The sequence below is a fragment of the Ursus americanus genome, chromosome 15 (genome assembly GCF_024610735.1).
Source record: "Ursus americanus isolate L20-20 chromosome 15, mUrsAme1.1.p, whole genome shotgun sequence".
Classification (NCBI taxonomy): domain Eukaryota; kingdom Metazoa; phylum Chordata; class Mammalia; order Carnivora; family Ursidae; genus Ursus; species Ursus americanus.
The window spans coordinates 21,544,926-21,568,836 of NC_142141.1; the positions used below are offsets into that span (position 1 = coordinate 21,544,926).

Consider the following 23,911-nt stretch of genomic DNA (forward strand, 5'->3'; position numbering starts at 1 on the left):
AACCTGGCTTGCACCTCACGTAAGCTAGCAGGCTGAGAGATCTGGTTCCACGGTTAGATGAAAAGAAAGTTGGTAACAATTTTTGAAGAGACACTGCACTTCAGAGATGAGAGCAAATTTTCCTTTCTTAGAGAAATGGGTTGGATTATTACACGGCACTTTGATTCTCTACTGAGGATATGCAGGACCTTTGATTCTATCTGAAAGTAAATCAGAGCTAGTGGTTGGGTAAAGAATGGGGCCCACTATTCAGGAGGGGATTTAAACAATTCTAACAGTGAGAGGTCTTCTCCTGGGGCCAGTTATAATTTTTGATCTCTGTTTCCATCTACCTCTAAAGATTCTTTGAATGTAGGAAATGAGTCTAGATGTTAGATCAGATTTTTTTTTTAAGTGAATGAAGTCTAAGAAGAGATGATTATAGAACAGTAAACTCCATTGATCTACCTTGCACAGTTAGCAAGTCAGATTTACACATTTGTATCTCCCGGCTGCCTCTATAGCCACAGCCTGGGACCTCCAAAAATGAGAACCATTATAATACATTTTTAAAAAGTAAGTTGCCTATTGTGGCCAAGACAACTAAATGACCAGAAAGGATTCTTGTTCTCTTTCCCTAGCATAGAGGTATTGGTGGGAAGTGGCTCCCTAGCCAGCAATTATGATTCCCAGCCTGCCCGACATATAGGTGGGCCAGGTGATTGGGCTCTGGCCAGTGGAATACAGCAGAAGTCATGCACATGTCTCCTAGCCTGACTCCCCCCAGATCTCCTGGGCAGGTTCTTCCTCATCTGTTAGCTAGATGTCGATAGCCAGAAAGATGCAAGCAGACAGTGGAGCCTCTGTAAGCCTGAGTCTCAACCAGAGCAACTCAGCCCCAAAACTGGTCACCAGGTGAATAAGAATTAAACATCTATTACATTAAACAGCTAAGAATTTAGAGTTTATCTGTCACGGAACCTAGGGTTATCTTAACACATTTAAAGAATCTGAACTTAATACATTTATGTATGACTTTGAATTCTGCTTTAAGCGTTATTTCAAAGTTGCCGGCAATTTTTTTTTTTCATATTTGCTGGCAATGGAAATATGGGCCAGAATAGTATGCACCCTGGTTGACCAGCGACATCCAATAAACTGTTCACTCATTTAATAAACAACCACTTATATGCATGTGCTTACTATGTGTCAATATAGTGCAGGCAGGGAGGAGATAATAAATAACACAACTATGGTCCTTGCTTTTAGAAAGCTGACATTTTAGTGGCAGGGAGGTGGAGAAGAGGGGAAGAGAGACAATATAGATTCAGGTCAGTGGTCAGCAAACTTCATCTGTAAAGAAGCAGAGAGCAAATATTTTAGGCTTCGTGGGTCATACAGTCTGTTGGAACTCCTCGTCTCTGCTGCTGGCGTGCAGAAACAGCCAGAGACACCATCTGAACAAATGAATGGGGCTATGGATACTGAAATTTTATTTTGTAAAATGTTCACATATCATGAAATAGTTGTCTTTTGATTTGTTTTGACCATTTAAAAATTATAAAAATACTATTAGCTCATGGGTTATACAAAAGCAGGCAGTGGGTTGGATTTGGTCTGCAGGCTGAAGTCGGCCAACATCAGTCTAGATCAATAAACCAACAAGAATGTATCAGAAGGGCTAAGCATTAAGAAAAAAATAGAATGGGATAATAGGATTGTGCCAGATGGGTGGGGGCCACTTTAGATACCTTGGTCAAGGACCACCTCTCCAAAGTGACTTCATCTGAGCCGAGACCTGAACCACAGGGAGAGACAGCACATGAAACTGCAGTGATAGAGAATACCAGGGAAAGGGACAGAAAGATGCTGGTGTAGCTGTGAGGTGATGAGCTGGAGAAAAAGGAGCAAGAGCTCATGCTAGAGGGAAGCAGCATCTCGGGTTCTGAAGGTCAAGGTAAGGAATTATATGTACCTGCAACAGGAAGCCAGTGGAATTTTAAGCAGAGGACCAATAGAACCTGATGCATATTTGAAAATTATTACCCCAGTTCTTGTGGTGGAAAAATGGCCTTGTAGAAGGGCAAGGACACAGACAGCAGGACTAGTGACAGGTCAGGAGACTCCTGAACATGTCCAGGCAGGTGTGGAGGTGGCCTGGGCTCTGGGGTCAGCCATGGAAATAGAGAGAGGTGGTTGGGTTGGAGCGATGTCTTAGAGGATTTGGCATGTCCAAAGGTGGGTCGCCAGGATTTATAGAAAAACTCCAAAGATCATATGGAATGGAGGGCTGTGAATTCTTTAGATTACTTCTGACATCAGCAGGACTTTGTGTCACTTTAGTTTGCTTTCCTGCCCAGGCTGTCCTATGCATTTACACAGAGGGGCAGAACCAGGGATAAGAAACTTGGGGCAGGGCAGGGCAGGGTGGCTCAAGTCAAGCTGCAATGAAAAGCAGATGCCTGCAGACAGGGCAGAAGACAGCTACAGGACCAATGATGATAGTAAAGATGGTTAAATTCACAACGCTGCTCCCTTGCTGAAAGAACTTCCCTTGCACTTCTCCCTCAGCAGCCACTTATCAGAATTTGTGATCTCACCTGGATTTGACCATGGATTTTAGATCTCGGACAGAGATCTCTAAATCAGTGAACAAGATTTCCTGAGGATTCAGCTTTAGCAGAGCCAGTGACCATTCTGGCATCTGAAGCTGCTAACTGTATGATGGATGGATGCTTGGAAGTGTGCACATTTCAGCGGGATGTCAGACTGGACCCAGATACCTAGAGGGTGCGTTGGCAAACCGGTGCCAAGGGTATAGGCCAGAAGATCAGGAGAGTATCACCAAGGCCCCAGATCCAGAAGCAGCAGCTCCTCTTTATTACATCTATCAGGTAAGGCCATGTAACGTGCACCAAAACGAGCACAACTAGGTCACTCTTGAATCTAAGAAATTACTTTGCTAGGAGGCTGATTGAGTAAAAGGCCTGAAGCCACAGATCAGGAGGAATTGATTTTCTCAAAGTCAGATTCCCTGTAAACAAAAGGATGCTTGAGCCCACAGTCTAAGCAAGAATTTAGTCATTGGAAAGTAAGTTGAAAAACAGCCTTGGGATCTGAAAAATAAAGCACAGCCATTTGCTCGTGGATTTTAAGGTTACTCTGTTCTTTCTGTTGGGTGATTTATCCATTCCATGGGCTTGTACGGCCTGATTCACTCAAACGCAAGGCTGACCGAAGGAAAAAAAAAACCCCGGTGGCCTAAAGAAGGGAGTTGAAACAAACAAAGCCAACACGTGCCAAGTGTCCACTACGTGGCAGGTGCTACTTTTCTGAATCGCTCACTGCAAGCAGGGGGGCAGGAGGCACTGTTGACTTTAGTCCTGACAGCAACCCTGTGAAGGTCAGGACCTTATCCTCCTTCAGAGGAGATGATGTAATTGAGGTCCAGGGAGGCGAAATAACTTGTTCTAGGTCACGTGCCTAGTGAAGAGCAAAGCAGAGACGGAAGTCCTGGCCTTCTGCCTCCAAAGCCCAAGCTCATAACCATTCTGCCAGTGTTTCTCACCAAACCACCTACAGTACCATGAGCCTCCTGGCTCGGGGAGCAGGCTTTTGAAATGTGCACACTGCTGAGCCTCATCTCTGTGCTCTAAAGCAGAGTGTGCAGCTGTTGGGACCCAGGAATCGATATTTTTAACAAGGCCGCCAGGTAATTCTTCTATTCCCTGAAGATTGAGAACCGCTGATCTTGCTAGGGTGCCTCCCCTCCTCAGGAGAATTCTTGATGAAGTGCAAGTCTTGACATGGGGGGGGGGCTCCCCACAGTCTCTGGTGAGGTTTAGGGTCAACACAAAGTGCCAAGACCCCGTTCCCAGGAGGAGTGATTGGGGAAATTCACAACAATGGGCAGATGGTCAGCTGAGGAGGGTCCCTAACCCCACTTGCACTGAGGAAGCTGAAGTCCAGCCAGGAGAAGGACAATATGACTGCAGGGGTGAGGCTGACAAAGATGTCACAGGCATTGCCATCCAAGGCATCAGTGCAGAGAGGAATTAGGGGTTGTGCAGCCCAGCGCTTCTCACTCATTTTAACGACCCAGAGAAGTTAAAGCCACCCTGCTCGACGATGACAGGGCCAGGGTAGAAGCCTTTGCCTTCTCTTTGTCCTTATCGCCACGATGTCCCCAATATATCTAGCCTACTGCTCATGTGTAGAGAAGAATCTGGCTTTATTTTCAACCACCCCATTACCCTGGAGGGAAAAGAACTGGATAACATCCATGTTTTAATTCTGACAAGCACACAACTGTTCATATATAGTAGACAATGCCAATTTTGTCCACCAGGAAATAGCAGTATTTTTTTTCTTCCCTGAGGGAAATAGACCATTCTGAGGATTCTGAGGAAGAGCCCAGGTCCATCCACGGTCAATAATTTTCTATGTAGGAGCAACTTGCTTGCCTGCCCAAGGCCTCCCATGAAAGAACTACTTTTATGTTTTCATGTACGCTGCAGGGGGTGACACCACCTCTTCTCTGCATCTGAAAGGAAGATGGTCTCGGAAGGAGGTCACATAACTGGTGTCCCTTCTTAGGGCAGCAAAGTACTTTGAGCTCGCTACTCCCCCCCACCAGTCATTGGAAATGTTCCAATTGTGTCACTTGAGCCACTTAGCTGTGACAGTGGCTACAGCAAGATGAATGTGGCCTGCAGAGTCATGTGGCCCAAATTAAGGTCCCCGTTTATTCATAGCTCACTGTGAGACCTTAGGCAGCCTATTGGGCTGGCCTGCCTCAGTTAATCCGTCTAGAAAAGGACAGCTGTATCACGAAGGCTGATATTCTTCACAACCACATCAAAGAACAAAATACTTTGGAAAAAAAAAAAAAGTCATCCCAGTGTGTTCAGACTTTAGTCACGTGCTACCTCCCTGCCATTGGCCACACCTGTGTAACCACTCACCTAGGTAACTTTCACCGAACAAGGATCAGGGGCCAGTGCATACATGATATGTCTCCATTTCATAGATGTGGAAATTGAGGATTATAAGAGCTAAGTAACCTAGCAGATGTCTTTTCCAGCGCAGGAGTCAGGAGAATAGGGCATAAGAGAAATGAACTCAGACTTGGACTTTTTCTGGATAAGCATCACTTGCAGTAGATTTATTCCCCAAGGACAATGCCCTTGTGCAGTCTCCATGCCACAGGTTTGCTGGAAAGTGGCTAGGCCCCTAATGGTTATAGTCATAGCTAGATAGGGAGCCCTTGGTTGGCATCTGCTGAAAGTTAGCATAGGTAGGGGGCCTATGGTAGCTGAGTCCTGATGTGTGCCCAGTAGAAGATGGGAAACGGGTTCTGGTGCCCAGTAGAAGATGGGAAATGGGTTCTGGTGCCCAGTAGAAGGTGGGATATGGGTTCTGGGCCCTCAAAGTGTTCCTAGAAAGGAAAACAGGATATGTATAAATAGCCTTGCAACAGGGGATGTTGTGCTGACATCCTGTGGAGTCAAGTGTGCTGTGGGAACACAAGAGGCCAGGAGACGGTTTCTATTGAGTGTGGAAGGCATGAGGACAGAGGAGACATTGAAACCTGGCCTTTGTGGTAGACAGGGTTGTGACCCCCCTGACGATGTTCATGTCCTTTCCGCAGCACCTGTAACATGTCACCTGACATGGCAGAGGGCACATTGCAGATGTGATTAAGGTTACAGACCTCGAGATGGGGAGATTATCCTGGATTATCTGGGTGGGCCCAAACTACATGGGTTCTTAAAAGCAGGTCAGAAAGAAGATGTGAGGTTGGGAGAAGGGTCAGAGAGATACGATGTTGCTGGGTTTGAGGATGAAGAAGTGTAACAGGAACTGAGAAATATGGGCGGTCTCTAGAAGAAAGTGAAAAAGACGAAGGAACAGATTCTCCAGAAGGTACACAGCCCTGCTAGTACCTTGATTTTAGCCCAGGGAGTCCCCAGCATGACTTGTGATCATAAATTTGTATTGCTTAAGCCACTGATTGAGGTAATAAGTTACAGACACAATAGGAAATGAATATAGCCTTGGTGAATGGGATGTGGTAACATAGACTATGACACGGAGGGTGGGGTTACAGACAAGAGAGCAAAGGATCTGGGTTTGCGGGAGGTGGGGACAGAGAGCACAAGCAGAGCTGTCCGGTAGAACTTTCTGTGATGACGGAAATGTTCTCCATCTGTGCTGTCTAGTATGGTAGCTGCTAGCCACATGGGGCTCTTGAACACTTATCACATGGCTAGTGCAACTGAGGGACTGACTTTTCAATTTCGATTAATTAAAAATTAAATAGCCATACATGGCTAGTAGCAACTGTATTTGACACCACAGGCACAGAAAGCATTAAGTTTGAGAGATAAAGACCCAACTTTCAATATGCCAGGCCCAGCACTTAGAACTTCTGCACATGTGAGGTCATGTAATCCTCTCAATGAACCTATGAGGTTGGCATTACTTATGGTGATCTCCATTTACCAGATGAGAGTATAACTTGTCCAGAATCACAGACTGGTAAGTGGCAATGCCAGGATTGAGTTCCAGGATCCAGAGTCAATGCTCTGGTCCACAGCACTCTATTAATGTTCTACTTTACGATGCCATGCCCCTTACCATTGTATCGTGCCACCGTAAGGAATAAAGAATGTGATGGAGGCCATGGACAGAAAAATAGAGGCCACCATGAGGCAAGGAGGGCCAGGGAAGGCTTCCCTAGGGAGTGACATTTACTCTAAGTGCTTAAGGCAGAGGAGGAGTTGGCCTAGAAAAAGAGGGGAATGGGGTAGAGAGAGCCCCAGGTAGAGGGAACAGGTGTGAAAGCTCCAAGGTGAGGAAAAACACGATATATTCAAGGAAGTCAAAGTCAATCAGAATGACTGGAGTCATGAGAGGAAGAGAGGGAGTATCTACGGTCAAGAGTGCATAAACTGGCAGAGGCCAGAGAACACAGGGTCTGGTAAAACTGTGAATGCTTTCCCAAGGATTTGAATGTTATTCTAAAAATTAATATGCATATATACTATACATTAATACATAAATGCACACACATATTTTTCACTCCTTTCATAGGGGAAATGGGAGTAGATGTGATCAAGTGTGGATCAGGAGAAAATGGCTTAACTTCATCAATACCAATCATTCTCAAGTTCTTCAGAATCCCTCAGGGACAGCAGTAACATTTCATACACATCTCTTGCTTTATATTTTCAAAGTACTTTCCCATCCTTTGGATCTTCACTAGTACCCTGTGACAAAGGTAGAGATTTTTATCTCCATTTCGTAGATGGGTAAATTAATTCTCAGCGAAGGGAACCTTGCCCAAAGTCCCAGCTGGTTAGTGGCAGAGCTGAGTCTAGAATCCTTGCAGCCTGAGTCTCTTCAAAGAGATCCAGTCCAGGAAAGATGGGCTTACAAGGCCCTCCACTCTGGCCCTCTGCTCCTCTCAGCCCTCTCCTCCCTGTGGAATGGAAGCAAAGGTGGCCTTTACCTTTCGGATGCCATCATGTTTCATTTCAATCACATGGAGGGTGTAGTTGGTCCGGCGTCCCTTCTCATTAAACTGCACATTTCCTGTCAAGCCTTCAAACCGCACCTGGGAAGGAAAGCCAAGTAGTGAACCATGAACTCAGAAGTCCCACTTCCACTTGTTTGCTTTTCCTGCTGAAGTGAAAATCCACAATCTGAGAAGCTTACATGGGATGAGGTCTTGGAATAACATGGCTACTAAAAAACCTCACTACTCTCTCTTGCCTGTAGCAGACATTGCCATCAGAGCACAGTTCTCTTTCCTACCAAACTGAGATTCACCCTGAAAACGTTTTTCATCTGTTGCCTTAAGCAAAAGTAACCATGGATCAAAGCAGATTCTGAGAAGAAATTTCTGCATCATCCCTAATAGAACACCCCACATCATGACCACACCATGGGCGGCACCGCCCCTCTGACACATGCCTTTTGTGGAGAAACAGAAGGAGGTCTGTGAAAGAAAGGGACCAGTGTGCCATCCCTAGTGAGTCAGGAGAAGGAGCCAGCTTTACAATGCCTCAAACTAGGCTTGAATATGATTTATTAGGTCCCTTGTGAGGCTGGGGAATAAAAACGTGGGAGTCCGAAGCCTGGAACTGGGAGAACTGAAGTTGACTGTGGGAAACTGAGTGACCTTGGAAGATTCACCTAAGCCTCCAGTTTCCAAAATTCCAGCCCTGTCTTCATGTTAAGACCAGAGCATTCAGGGCTTTACACAAGTCTCAGCTGGCTAAAACAAAATTTGCATTCAACCCCAAATATGCTGCATGGGATTTCTTTTCTACAAATGGGTCAGATCAAACTTTAGTGGCCTCAAATCTTCAAGATCATATAAAAGGTCAAGTGGTCAGCAAGTGGGATTCAAGAGCTTTAGGGCCAAGTCTGCCACTCTGGAGATGACCAATAAATCTCACGTGAGCCCACCCTCCAGCGAAGGATGAGTCTTGCTGTGTGTCATCTGCTCAGGTACAAGAAAGCACATTCTCTAATGGTGACCCACCGTGTGTTCTCAGATCAGTCTGGCCTGAGGCCAGTGAGGTGAGTGTCTTCCTGTCACCAACAGGAACCTGGCCCTATAACCCCACACTGTTTATTTCCCCCTTCAAGTAGCTTAAAAGGAAGCCTTATAGGGTTTTATCTTTTTTCTGACAGTGACCAGCTCCTGTGCCCTCAGAAGGTATAAGAATAGTTGGGGTGTGTGTGTATTTGAAAGAAGGGGTGGGGGAGCAGAGAGAGACAGAGAGGGAGGGAAGAAGGGAGACTGACTGCTCTGAGGATGACCCTCTCATCACCTTCTGGTGTGAATTCTCAGTGGGAAGGCCATGACAGGCCCAGAGCACTGAACAAATTATACAACAAGCTCCTCACTCTCTCTCTCAGATGAAATATGGAAAAACCCTCGCTCTGGAAAAGTCTACGCTGGCTTTGCTTTTCAGAGAGAAAACAAAGCACAGATCCTCCTGGGAAGAATAAGAGCAAGGGAGCCATTCCAATCTGTCAGCATCTTCACTTTCTCACCTTGGTCATCTCTTGCCCATCTCTGGCTTTCCCATTCATTTGGGTTCTAAGTACTGGTTTATGTGACTCATCTGGGAAAACAGACTGAGACACACATGCAGATGACTGATTTTCCCAAACAGAAGGAGGGGTGTCATTAATGATCCAAATGGGCATCTGTGCTTTGGCCCCAGTCTCAGATATCATACCGATTATCAGTATGGCATTTACTATAAATTGTGTAATATTTCTATGACTCAGTTTCCTCATTTGTTTAATGGGACTAATAGTTAATTATGTCTTAAGGTTGTTTTAAGGATTAAATGAGATATTTTATGATCAATGTTGTCCCCATGGTGAGTACAACAAAGGCCAGCTGTTATTTTTATTGTTAGTAATAGTGTTGCTAATAACTATCACCATTTGCCAAGTGTTTCATGTTTACAAAGCACTTTCATGCCCATTCATCTCCATATACAGGAACCCTGCCTCATTAGAGATGATCTTCCCTTATGTGGGAGAAGCCAGACGCTAGAAGGTAAACTGATTTGCTCAAGACTTAAGACTTTTCAGGGTCAAAGGCAGGCACATCATCTTCAGTGATAATGCCAAGTGGCCTCTCAAAGAGGGGACAATGCTATCTTGCTAGGCTCTGAAATGTGCACAGCAGTATGGTCTCTGTGCCTATCACTGCCACCCGCTGTTTCTGCTGGGCATTTCCCTGGCCATGCTCTGGTCGTGCCTAATGACTTGGCCATGAGCACATCACCGAGCCTCTGTTTCTTTTTTCTTTTTCTTTTTTTTTTAAAGATTTTATTTATTTATTTGAGAGACAGAGAGACAGCCAGCGAGAGAGGGAACACAAGCAGGGGGAGTGGGAGAGGAAGAAGCAGGCTCCCAGCCGGCAAGCCTGATGTGGGGCTCGATCCCAGAACGCTGGGATCACGCCCTGAGCCGAAGGCAGACGCTTAAGGACTGAGCCACCCAGGCGCCCCGAGCCTCTTTGTTTCTTAGTTTCCTCCTCAAATAATGGAAGTGCTGTGTGTATTCCCCGGGACACAAATGTACCATGTAAAGTTACATTATTTGATTGATGAGGAGGACGAGGATTGTTGCTACTACGGCTGTGGGGTAGGAGGGCAGGTACAGTGTGGATAAATAAGATGACTTTAACATTCAAGCCTGGAGTCTGCTAAGCTGTTATCTCAGAGCAGGGAACTCTCTCAGCACAAATGGAGGTCTTGTCACTGTCATTTTTACAAGCCTTTCTTGGTTTCCAAAAAAATTACCATTAGCGAAATTCTAGGCCCCCTACCCGAGGGACTCTTGCATTGTCACATGTTTTCACAGGAAGAGGTTTATTTGACGTTCACAGAAACCTAGTAAAGAAGCAAGAGCAGCCGTTATTTTGCCCATTTTACAGATAGGCTTATTGAGACCCCAAACTTACGGCACTTGGGTTCAGGATTTACAGTAAGTATGAGACATCTGGGGCAGCTGTAGGCTCTTACAATGCAGTTGGAGAAGCCAAGATTTACACACACTGCAATAAATCAAAGTATGGGAAAAGAGATGTCTCAGAATCACCCTTTCATGATGGCAGAGCAAGGAGAGGTCAACCGAATGGCTCAGTCCCAAACCATTTATGTGGACAGTCTGGATTCATAATCAGAAGCAGTAGCTTCTCAGAAACGTCTGCCTTGGGCAGATCACGAAACCTCTGTCTTATCCATCAGGGCTGAGCTTCTTGGCCCTCATCCCGCCATCACCCATCCAAGGGAGACTGGGGTCAGACTGAGTTTCCCCTTAGTTCTTGCTTTCGGAACTCCCATCGCCATCCTGGCGCTTGCCAGCTCCCTCCGTGAAAAACAGAATTAGCTGTGGTTTCCTGCAAGTGGTATTGGGTGCCAGCTCAGAGTCTGCCGCCAATGAGATGCTGAAGGACAACTTTTCTTTCCTCCCTGGTGATGGAAGAGTGCTGGGTGGTGTTTCCACTGTTTGAGGCATCAACACTGAAGATTTCTTCGCCCTCTATTCCTGGGGGAGGCAGCAGAGATGCTCTGGACCCAGGGCTTCTACAACTTCTCTGTGGCTGCCTTCGGGTGGATCTCATCCTCTCGGCCCCTCCTCCTGAGTGCCCACTGGGTGTGGGAAATCAGGGCCTGTGGACTAGGTCCTGGTGGACCACATTCTGTTTGTTCTGGCTGCAGCAAGTCTCAGGACCCCTCTGAGCTCCCACTTTCCCACTTGCACAATGGGAAGAATAACTTGGCTTTCGTTATCTCATTCAGTTGCCCCCCTGTTCAAAGAAGCTTATACGTTCTTCTTTCTTTTCTTTTTCTTTCTTTTTTTAATTTTGAGCCTTGTGACAAGCTACTGAGGCAGGCAGTGCTAAGAGGATTACATACATTTAGGAGATGAGAAAATCAATGCCAGAAAAGTTGGGCAGTTAGTCCAAGATCTTTGAGCTAGAGCTTGGTGGAGCCATGGTGAGAACCCAGCTCTTCTCTTCCTAACTCCCTAACAGCCAAGCATGATGGCCACAAGTCCTTGCTTTTGTCCTGACTCTAGTCTCCTGCTGGATATCATTTACATCTCTACCCATACCTTCCAAAGCCTGATTCACTCTTCATTTGAATTTATCCTTCCTTCAAGGCTTTCGTATCCATCCATCTCAGTTTGCTTGGGGCAGTTCAATCTACCTTGCTTGTTCTGGAATAACTGATAATAGCTTTCTCTTTCACTTGTAAGTGTCCCAGTTTGGATGATAAATTATATGAGCACCTTATTTAAAGCCCCAGTCCCATTTTTTTTTTAAAAAGATTTTATTTATTTATTTGACACAGAGAGAGAGAGACAGCCAGCGAGAGAGGGAACACAAGCAGGGGGAGTGGGAGAGGAAGAAGCAGGCTCATAGCGGAGGAGCCTGATGTGGGGCTCGATCCCAGAATGCCGGGATCACGCCCTGAGCCGAAGGCAGACGCTTAACGACTGAGCCACCCATGCGCCCCCCAGTCCCATTCTTATAGGAAGCCTTGTTGATGTCCACATTCCTCAGTCATGGCATTCTGCTGTGACCATCCATAGGACTAAGAGCTTGGCTATGTTATTTAGCCCTTAATCCACACCTTTATAGCTAGTGTTTCTTGAGTTTGTCTTCCATTCAAAAGTGGGTCTTGAGTCCTGAAAGGCAGGAACTGTATCTTATACCCCTATTGCCCACACCTCCCCAGATCTCACCTGGCACAATGCTGGGGATACCTTCACTGTGATAGGCTTGATCACTGGCTGACAGATTGCAAACACAAAGACTAAGAGGTCTGATTATGATTTAGGGCAGATATTCTTCACCTGAAGTCCTGGGATGGTCTTTTAGGAATATATGTGGTCCCAACTCCTGGTCATACAAAAATATTTGTGTCTACACGTGTGCATTTTTCTGGGAAAGAGAGTCCGGAGCTTTTAAAAATCATATCCCCAATGGGCCTGTGACATCCAAATCCTAAGAGCCTGACTTGCGAAGCTGGATCTTTTCTGCCAGCCAGAAGCTGACTTACAGGCACCCTAATGTCCACTCCTTCCTGCAGCACTGGGCGTTTCCAGGACGTGGGCTCATTACTATTCTGAACAGCTCCCTGGCTGTCAGGCACGGGACAGGCAGGCGGCTGATTATCTTCACTCTGTTGCTGGGGAATTACAGCAGGGTGAGGGGGTTATGGTGGTGTGCAGATATTACTCAAGGCCATATGCTATTGCTGGCTGGACCCTAGCCCTGTGTCTCCCCTGCTGGGCTGGACCTCTGAGACTTCCGAGCAGTTACGTACACAGAGAGAAGTAGCAAGTAGATGCAGGTTGGAGTTTCAGTTTTACTGTTTCAACACTAACCAGCTATGGAATTTTGGGAAATTTAAAAAATACCTCTGAAGCCCATTTTCTCCATTGATAAAGCACAATTAATAAAACTAGCTACCACAGAGTATTATATTGAGGACTCAATGAGATCAAATATGTAAAGTATGTTCAGTACCTCATGTACCTAGGAAGCCCTTGACACATCAGAGCTGGCAGTACCATTATTTTTAGAATAATGGGCTTATTCCTTCAGACCGAAGTCACACGCCTCCCAGTTCTCACATAAGTTGAACACTACAAGTCTCTTCCCAGTGTGTGACCTGAAGGCCAGTGATTAGGGCAGCAGAGACCTGAGTGCTCAACCATGGGTTCCACAGACTGAATGTCAGTGGGATTTACCTCGCCTATTGTGGGCATGCAGTTGTTCCCCAGTGACATGATTTTTTCCAAGAGATGGGTCAAGAAGGTGAAATGTCTGGACAGTGGCCATGACTGTGTGGAGGGCCATGGAGCTCAATATGTACAAGCAAAGGCACAGGGGCCCACAGGACAGGCCTGAGGCAGGAAGAGGAGCCTGGGATAGGATGGGAGTCTCCTCCAGCCTCTGCTGCTCAGCTGCTGTGTGACCCTGGATGAGTCACTGCCCACTATGGGTCAGCTGCCTCATCTATAAAGTAAGGGAAAATGGAAGTCAGTAATCTCTAAGGTCTCATTCATCAATAAATTCTTGTGATTGTAGATTCTTACCAAAGATTTAAAAGGAATCCATTTGAACAGCTGGTCTTAGGATCAGAATGTTGGGGTTTCGTGTTTATGGCTAGTTCCCCTTCACCCATGCCACCCCCAATAGAGGCTGAGGAGAATTTCTTGGGGGTAGGTCTTGCCTTCTCTTATCTCCAGTACTTGGCCCCAGACCAGAACACACAACAGGCTCTTAGGGAGCAGCTGGTTGGCTGCCAGGGAGGCAGATACATGTCTTGACTCAAAGACAATATGAAAGAGGTCATATTCTTTTGACTAAGGCACTTGCCTCCAAGCCCCACTGAAGACAGAAGCAGAAGACTGAGTATGCTTGACAACCAGAAAGACATGGGTTAGACCATAAGAGAGAAAAAGATGCTTAGAATGCTTGGAGCCAGGTGAAACTTGGGAGTGATCTCTCCATCTTCCTCATTGTCATGGATAAGGAAAGGGAAGTGTGTAGGAAATCCGAATAAGTATTTCACGGTCACTCAGAGAAACTGGGGCCCAGATGGACTTGGTCCCAAGCTCTCCTGCCTCCTGATTCAGAGCCCTTCTTGCCACCCACATTGCCTCCTAGGCTTTGTCACTGTCATGGTGGCGTCAGAATATTTTCCTGACAGGGACGTCATTAAGATGGGAGAGGCAAAGGAGCTGGAAGGGTGGTGAAGCTGAGGGCAAGTCCCCGGGACCTTCTGAAACCAGTCTCACATTGCAAACAGAATCTGTCTCGACTGTGGAGTCTGGAAGAGCATTTTAAATAAGCCAGAAGGCAGATGCTGCATCTTTGGCCATCATTCGGAAGCTGCCCGATGTCAACGTCTGCTATTACTGCCCAGAGAAAGTGCCACCCCGCATGGAGATCGGGGAGGGCAGAAAGGGTTGCTGGCGGACCCCTTAGCGTGTTCCTCCTGTAGTCACAGGGCTGCTGCTTAGCTTCATTCCAAAGGACAGAACTCCATATTCTCCTCCATGTAAAGGAACTTCATCCAAGCAGAGGAACAGCTGGTGATGTTCCTTTCTCGTCTCTTTCTCCAGGTTGTGAAAATTGCTAGAGCACGTGTGGTTGGAAAACAAATGGGGATGGTTGTGCATTTTTGCTCTACATTTCTCCCTCATTCAGAAATGCTCCTCTTCTCCCCTGGGAGTCCCAATTCACCTTCTGTTAATGTAGTCTTCAAAGTAAAACTGGTCTTATCCAGGCAAGTCCGTTGGATGGGGCAGAGGGTGGGTCATGAGTGGCCTCTGCATCTGAATATTTTGCTGGTGCTGGCTTGCCACTGTGCCGGATACTCTGACATTCCTTTGAGTTGGCACTACCCTCTTTGCCCAATTCCCTCTGGAAATACAGCCTTTCTATCAGGAGGCATCAGAAGCATCATATAGTGCTACATATCCCTCTGTAGTTCAAGAATCACAGCCTGGACTCGAGGTATTTCTAGAGACTTCAAGAGACTTCCAGGAGTTCTGAGAGTGATAAAGCTGAGGGCAAGCTCCCAGAAGCTTCGAAACCAGGAATGTTAAATACATGCCCACGTGTACCACTGTCTCATCCTGCTTCCACAGCAGACATCTCATTAATTGAATATTTATACTCTTCCCTGTTGAATCTAGATTCAGCCTAAGAATCCTTTGCATAGCCAATTGATTGGAATGGGAATGACCATTTCCTATCCCTGTTCTTCAACTGTTCTTGATGCAACAAAATTGATGACAGCAATGCTAAGAAGCAAGAAAATAGGATCACGAGTACTGAGAAACACTGTCAGGGTCCCCTCATGAAATGTGCCCAGACAGCAAAGGTAATGAAGACATACAGAAAATCAGGGCAAGAGTGAGGAGTCTCCAGGAGACTGCTAAAATGGTTGGGTTTCAACCCTACGTATTTCAAGTCCCCTTTCCAACTGCAGAATCACTGGCTTCCCTTTTCAGCATACTCCCTAAGCAGAAAATATAGCTTTTTACACTATCAGGAATTCCATACTATCTTTTAAAAAAAGATTTATTTATTATTTTAGAGAGAGAGAGAGAGAGAAAGGGAGAGAGAGAGAATATCTGAAGCAGATTCCCCCGAGTGGGGAGCAGATGCTGGGCTTGAGCCCATGACCCTGAGATCACGGCCTGAGTCAAAATCAAGAGTTGGCCGCTTAACCAACTGAGCCACCAAGGTGCCCCAGGAATTCCATACTATTTAAAAAAAATTTCTACTGGAGCTTCCATGTATGCCAGCAGCCACCAACACAATGCAGTGGTGCTCCAAACTTGAGGCATGCTCTCTACCTTTTCTTTTCTTTTTTTTTTTTTTAAAGATTTTATTTATTTATTTGACAGAGATAGGGACAGCCAGCGAGAGAGGGAACACAAGCAGGGGGAGTGGGAGAGGAAGAAGCAGGCTCATAGCGGAGGAGCCTGATGTGGGGCTCGATCCTATAACGCCGGGATCAAGTCCTGAGCCAAAGGCAGACGCTTAACAGCTATGCCACCCAGGTGCCCCTCTACCTTTTCTTTTAAACAGCTACATCCCCCCTGAAACTCATGCTGAAATCCCCTACGAGGCTCCCACGAGAAGGGACAGACAGTGCCAGCCTCACCTGCTGCAGAGCTCTCTGGATGTCGATCCCCTGACCCCACGGCACAGCGGGGTTAGCCAGGCAGTCCCCAGCATTCCCTCGACGGGATATATCGATTCTCTGCCTCCGCAGGCTCTGAAAAGCCTCAGCCATCACCTTCACCCCATCGTAGGTTAGCGCAGAGGTGTACTGGTGGGAGGAATGGAGACAGTTAGGTGTCAGAGACTGTTGACAGGGAGGCAGGTGGGAGCTCTGTCTGGGAGAGGGCTTTTGGTGATGAGAATGCCAGCCGAGGGCCCGGCATGGGGAGTCAGGGGCAGGGGGGATCCAGGAAGTGTCTGTGCCTTAGATCTGGGCTGCTGCTCCTCCTCATTAGCCAATGTGGCCATTGTGAGGTCCCTGTTGCCAGTTATGACTTTCAGAGGGAAGCCAGAATTCTAGATTTTTGTGTGCAATCTTGTAACTTTAAAATGTTGGGTCAACTGGAAGAAGAATGCAGAGATTAAATGCAGCACAGCTATAGCTCTGATTCAGTCCATGGAAAACCACTTGGTTTTCTCTGAGTTACAGTCACCAGTTGGGAGCCAAGAGGAACTCTTTACTCTACTATGTCTTGTGACAGTAAAAGAAAAAAAATAATCCAAGAAAGGTAAGCTCTTAATTATTTCCACACGTGCCTCACAAGGGGCAGGTTTACATTCTGCATACTTCCCCTTGTGCTTATTCATGAAAACTCTCATTTTTCCCCTCTTGCCTAAAAGGGGGCTAAGATATTGATGAAACAAAGGAGGATAACAATCCAGGACACTATTTTCTGGCTTTGGAACTCATGTCTGTCTGCTTCATTAATTGGTCCCCAATCCTAGCTTGTTCTCTGGCACATTTTAAGTTCACAACAGAGAGTTATAGAATGAATGTATGAGTATTTTTCCAGTTTTCGACTATGATTCTTTCACATTTTAAAAGAAAAATATAGGTATTACATTTGACTATTTTCATAATTTCCGATCTTTTGGAAGTTGGGTGGGGTTAACTGGTATGTGGTTTGTTCACTGCTTTAAAGCACATTTGTGATTTTCTTTGCTTAAGCTCATATTGAAATAAATCTTCATTTTTTAAGCTTTTATTTAAATTCCAGTTAGTTAACATACAGGGTAATATTAGTTTCAGGTGTAGAATTTAGTGATTCAGCACTTCTATATGGCGCTCATTAGGACAAGTGCACTCCTTAATCCCCATCACCTATTTCACCCATCCCCCTGCCCACCTAAGCTCTGGTCACCATCAGTTTGTTCTCTGTAGTTAAGAGTTCGTTTCTCGATTTGCCTCTGTCTCTTTCTTTTTTTCCCCCTTTGCTCATTTGTTTTGTTTCTTACATTCCACATATGAGTGAAATCATATGGGAAATGAATCCTCATTTTTGAATTAATTGCTAAATCAGTTTGAGCAAGAGTGGGACGAGAAGCATCTAAGTTAAATGGCTTGCCATTCGCAAAAAGAAATTGACCGAGTGGCAAGAGAAAGTTGCCAAGGATTCCCTGTTTGCTCCAGATAAACAAATTTGGCCTCAGAATCCTCAATGCAGTGTTCCACACAGCTTCTGCCAAACTACTGGGTCTGACACGGGGAAGAAAAACTACCTGCTCTCCTTATTCTAAACCACTATCAAATAGCAAACAAGACAGATTTTGCCTGTAGGATTTAGAGCTTCATGGCTGGGGAGAGAGAGGGAGATGGCCTGCATAACTGGGGATTGATGCTCTGAGGCAGCGATGAGCTGGATACTGCTTAGATTTCTCTGATTTTTAGCGGGGTACGTGGCTGACCAGATAAAGGGCTAGTTCCTTGCACAACTCAAGAAGGCTGCATCCACAAAGAAATGAATGCAGATAGCACTCCTCCCCGGAGCTATGCAACATGGAGGCCCTGCCCAGAATAGAGAAACCATTTTCCAGCTTCCCTGGGAGCTACCTAGGGCTAGGTTTCTAAGATGTGGTCAATAGCATGTGACTACATCTGTGTGACTTCTGAAAGGGGCTCCTAAAAGAAGCCATTGTGCTTTTTATTTTCCTTTTCACTTTCCTGCTGGGTTGAATACTGAATTAATGGTTGGAGCCTCAGCAACCATTTTGGGTTATAAGGCAGAAGCCGTATCCTGAGGATAGCGGAACAAGAAGATAGAAAAAGCTTGAGTGTTTGACAATTGTGGAGCCATTATATAAGCCCCAGACTGCTGACTTCTGAATTTTGTTTCTACAAGAGAAAAACAAAATATTTATCTTGTTTAAACCATTGTCATTCTGGATTGTCCAACCTTTACAGCATACCCTTAATATTTATGTATATATTTTCCTTTGCTTGCTCCTTTTAGAAAGCTATCCTTTCCTAAAGTCTAAGAATGCCCAGAAATCTGGGGCAGGGAAAGGGATCAGGTTGGTCCTTTGCTGTCTGCTGCCCATCCCCTCACCTTAGGTCTCTTCCAGTCCACCCGGGTGTGGTCTCGAGCGTCGCTGTTCTTCCACTGCTGCATGATCTTGGCTGGGATGGTGTCTGTGTAGTTCACCAACTGGAAACCTGTCACATTTGCTCCACTCTCCTTGAATTTGTTTAAGTCAATATCCATGAAACCCTGGGCAGGGAGGAAGGGAAAGAAGTCAGAGCATGCTGCCTGGACAAATCAATTTAATCATGTTAGAGGATCACAGGATTTCCATCATGTTCCATAAGGTGAAACTGGCTGAATGGAAAGACATGTGCGCTTCCCTTCCTTCTGAAGGTCATCACTTAATTTGTACACAACACAGTGGTTAAGAGCACTTGCTCAGAAGCCAGCTTGCCTGGGTTGAAGTGCTGGCTCTGCTGTTCACAGCCATTAGTTAAGCTACCTTGGACTAAGTTGCCTGATGGTTTCTTGTCTGAATAACGAAGGTTAGGAAGTTGGGGAGAAAAAGCAATGTGATGATGCATGTCAGGTGTGTGGTGCAGACTGAGTGGCGTTATGATGATGCCACAAATACGGAACAGAATAGACACAGAAGGAGGCAACCATCTACTCTCCCACCCACATTCCCCACCCTTTTGAGGGAAGAAGAATCTGAAGTCCATCAGGAGCAAGGTCCTGTGGGCTCCCCAAGGTCACCAGCAAGTCTGCGGAAGAGATGGGATTCTGGTCTGGATTCTGACCATCCCTCTCTCCGTGCTCTTCCCTGTACCACAGACTAACTTTTCTCTACCTGGTGAGCCCTGATCAGTTCTAACATCCACAAAGGATCATTTACCAGGAATAAATCTTTCCTCCCCATTTGGTGAAGTTCATTCAAATTCAGGAGGCCTTTGACTTAAAAAGGAAACCTGGTATTTGTATAATATATTCCATAGTGCACAGTACTTTCATATCTGTGGCCTTGTTTCACTTTATGACTTTATAAGGCAGAAATTGTATGTCTATTTTCCATATAAAGAAACGGAGACAAAGTGGGAGAATTGATCACCAAGTCATCCAGTGAGTCAGTGTCAGAGCGTGGTCTAGAACTAAGGTCTTCTGAAGGTCTTTACTCATCATTCAACAAACATTTTTGAGAACCTCTAGTGCATATTATAATATTGAATAAAACAAGTTCCTTCTCTTAAGAAGCTTACATTCTAGGCAATAAACAAATATGTAGCATAGTATATACAATGAAGTCCTATGATACTGTCCAAGTCTCTTAATTTCTCATTGACTTATCTAGTTCCTTGTTTAAAAGATCTAATCATAAACAACTTTGTGACTCAAAGATCCCTGCAGCCCCCACCAAGTGTGTCTATAATTCTGATTGTTCATTATTTGTATTTTATAAATAACCCAAGCTCAGTTCTCCTCAGAGCCTTTGTCCTAGCTATTCTCTCAGCCTCGAAGTGTGCTTTCTCTGGCTGGTTCCTTTCTGTCTTTAGGATCTCAGCCAATATGCAGTCTCTTCAGAGAGGTCTTTCCTGGCCCCTTACCTAAAGATCCAATTCCCACCCTGTGGTAGATGCTATCAGTGAGTACCCTGCTCATTTCCACTCCCTTTCATACACTGTTATTTCACTTTTTTTGAAAAAAGGTTTTATTTATTTATTTGAGAGAGAGAGCAAGCGAGCATGAATGGGGGGAGGGGCAGAGAGAGAAGAAGCAGACTCCCTACTGAGCAGGGAGCCTGACTCGGAGCTCCATCCCAGGACTCTGAGATCATGACCTGAGCCAAAGGGAGACACTTCACCAACTGAGCCACCCAGGCGCCCCTGAAATTTCACTTTCTATACTAACTGCAAATACCTATTACTTCAACCCTGTGGGAATTAATACACTCAGAGCAGCACTCAACCAATGACAGATGGAAAGCTAGTAGGTAAATACTCCAGAATCCTTTCTCCACCCGACGGCTGGGGGTGGGGAGGGTGGGGCGGAGACAGCCCTGAGGCTGGTTCCACAGCAATGTCCAGAGGTTCTTTAGGGGATTGGGCTACGTGTCATGATGTGCACCTTTACTGGATGCCATCCTGTCCCTTCCTAACTTCCCGGATCCCTAACTGACACCCAAAGAAACCACCTGTACTTGAATCCTTGTCTTAAGTTTTGCTCCTAAAAAAAACCCCACTACCCAATCCAGCCAGTTCCTTCTCAGTGCCCTGTTTGAGTTTCTGGAGGGTGTTTAACCTTATCTCAGACAATATTTTTTACTCATTTGGTCCCTTGCCTTCTTCCTCCCATTGGAGTATTGGCTCCATGAAGACAGGGACCTTTTCTATTTTGTTCACTGATGCGTCCTGGAGCCTGGCATCTAGAGCAATGCCTCGTACAGATCAGACGCTCAATACATATTTGCTGCGTGAATGAATACAAACCAGAGACTTTCTCAAGCAAGAATGCTAATTAGGCAGGGGAAATATGATAAGCAGGCAGCAAATGCCAGTGGACGGTTTTAACTGGTTGGAAAGAAAGGCTCAGGTTAACTTTTCCCATAGCCACAGTTGATAAGACTGGCAGAGGTCTGATTTGCACAGTGGTCTAGCAAGTTGTTGGTACAGATGGAATCAGAATATATACTTGAAGACATTATACCACCTAAGAGAAATCCCACCACTGGTTAAAAAGCTAATACACAGTTGAGAAATTTCTCATCATTTTTAGAGAACTTTAAAAAGAACATCTTGCTCATAAACTATTGAGAGCATCAAATGGAAATTCTCTCGTAGTCATCTTCTGTCACTTGAAAATCTATAACCAGCTCCTGGACATTTTGTACTAACTGCCCCCATCTTGAACATAATGGGGGCCACAGTAAACGGCAGAGTTTATTTGAACATAAATGTCACTCACTTCCATCACCAGAATGTCTGACTACAAGGTTAATGGAGCCAAACCTCAGTTACGTCTAATCAAACTGATGGGCCCCTCTAACAGAACTCCTTGTGCTCCCCTGGGAAAGAATGGACAGAGGATGATAAACTCCTATCTGTAATGTCAGGTAAAAGAAACAACATTAGGGAATAACTTGTGGTCAACACACATTCATCTAATAGCTGGCATTTCCCTTTCCATGTAAGATCTCATGCTGGAATGGTAATCTTGAATCTCTGCAATGCCTTCATCACTAAGAAATGAGTCTTTCATGGGGACTAGGCTTGATTTCTCCATAATGCAAGAAAATGGATTCTGCCAGTATAGACAAGTGCTCTTGGCTAAGAAAGGGAAATAAATGCGTTAACTATTTGCCCACCAGTTAACTGCAAAGTTCAACTCACTCATTCTATTTATTCCCTGGAGCATGCTCATTAAATAAGGTTTAATTAAATCATTTTCTAAATTTCTTTGCCATTTTATTTAAAAAAACCAACAACCTTGGGTAACATTTGGTATTTAGAATATTTTTCTTTATCTGCTTTATCTGTGATATTAATTATATAATATGTATAAGGATGTACCATTGCTAATTATATTTTATTAAGGATCTAAACTATGAAGTTTAATCATCACCACTCTATTTGAGCCATTTTGCCTATTTTATAATATGCCCCCAAATACTGAGTCCATTGCTCTGTACACTGTGCTATTGAATAAAGATGAAATCAATGTACAAGATGCTTCGAGTTATTCAATATGAAAATCCAGGTCTCCTAAATCCAGGCTCCTTCCAACTGTCCCCACAGAGCTGTGCCAACTGCTGCTCTTCACAGAGTGACTCTGTTTCTCCTCTAAAATAGGGTTTGGGGGCACCCGGGTGGCTCAGTCTGCCTTTGACTCAGGTCATGATTTCAGGGTCCTGGGATTGAGCCCCACATTGGGCTCTCTGCTCAGCAGGGAATCTGCTTGTCCCTCTCCCTCTGCCCCTCCTTCCTGCTCATATTCGCTCTCTCTCAAATAAATAAATAAGTAAAATCTTAAAAAGATATACTTTGTGACAAGTGAGTTTTGGAGATGTCACTATGCTCCTGTGTGCTGTTTTGGCACCTCGGTGGCACTTCACACTGTCCCACATGTGTCTGATGAATGTGTGATATGAGGCGAATGCTCTGCTGACTATCTTCATTGAAGTGCAGATGACCTGGCTGGTGTACTGCAGGCTCTCCCGATAGAGGTCTTTAAGCTGAGGGACACATCAGATACCTTGGAGAACTTCTGCAAAATAGTCATCCCTAAGGATGATCATTCAGTAGCCCTGGAGAGGAAACTGGATACCCGTATTTTTCTAAAGCTCTAATGCTGGCGAATCAAAAATCAAGGTTCAGTGTATTAAAATTATAAAGGTACTCATTAGGATAATGATGGCACAAGTAACAAACATTGAAGACCAGATGTGTGGAGTAGTATGAGCTGACTGGTCATCTTTCTAATGGAGAGTCACAGCTGGGATTAAAATTGATCATGCAAGAAAAAGAGACCAAGGCATATTATGTAGAAATGTGGAAGAAACCACCAGAATCACCAAATACAGAAAAAGTTTAAGATAGTTATTTTTAAGAAGTATGAGATTGGAGAGGGCAAGCATTTGCTTTTTATTTTATACCCTTCTGTAATATTTTTTTCTTTTTTACTATGTGAATAAAGTTCCTTTTTATACTATTAAAAAATAAAAATAGCTCCTCAGATAATTCTTATGTACCTTGATGGTTAGGAATCACCTGTCAGTCCCTGGGAAGGGGGGAGTGCCAGTGGCAGAACAGGGAAGACAAGCTGTCCCATGTATTGAAACTTTGTTATGATGTGTTAAGGAAGCCCCCCCCCCCCTTCCTTTGTTATCTCCAGTCTAGAAATCAAGAATGCTGGCACTGCTAAATTTTCCACTGGAACAGAGCTTCAGAAGAATCTCTCATAAGAATAACAAAAACAGCAATAATGGCTGAAGTTCTACTTCATATGCATTACATAACTTCATCTCAACAACCTTCTGAAAATGATGCGATTACTGTCATTTAAACATGAAAAATGAAATAATTAGTCAACAGTCACCCCTAGATTTATTTTAAACATTTCCCAAGTTCTTATCCTGAGCCAGGCATTCTGTTAAATGCTTTATATAGATCATCTTATTTTATCCCCCAAACAGCCCTGAAAGGTGAACACGCACAGTAGGCACCAGATGCTTATTTGCATAAATGAGATGAGTGAGTATCCATCCCAATTTTATGTTGAAGAGCTGCGGTTCAGAGACTTTTGGAAACTCCCCTGAGATCACACAGCAAGCAAGAATTCAAACCAT

At 44.9% G+C, this 23,911-nt stretch overlaps 1 protein-coding gene across 2 annotated transcripts in view; it reads right to left on the bottom strand.

The window, feature by feature from the left end:
* GRIA1 (glutamate ionotropic receptor AMPA type subunit 1) overlaps positions 1–23,911 on the bottom strand; it is a 293,835-nt gene that overhangs the window by 93,996 nt on the left and 175,928 nt on the right. For both annotated transcript variants that reach the window (XM_045791959.2, XM_045791960.2), the window contains exons 6-8: positions 18,658–18,819; positions 16,212–16,379; positions 7,493–7,597 (exon numbers count right to left, since the gene is read on the bottom strand). In XM_045791959.2, the coding sequence (XP_045647915.2) occupies positions 7,493–7,597; positions 16,212–16,379; positions 18,658–18,819 (435 nt within the window). The remainder of the gene's footprint in view (positions 1–7,492; positions 7,598–16,211; positions 16,380–18,657; positions 18,820–23,911) is intronic.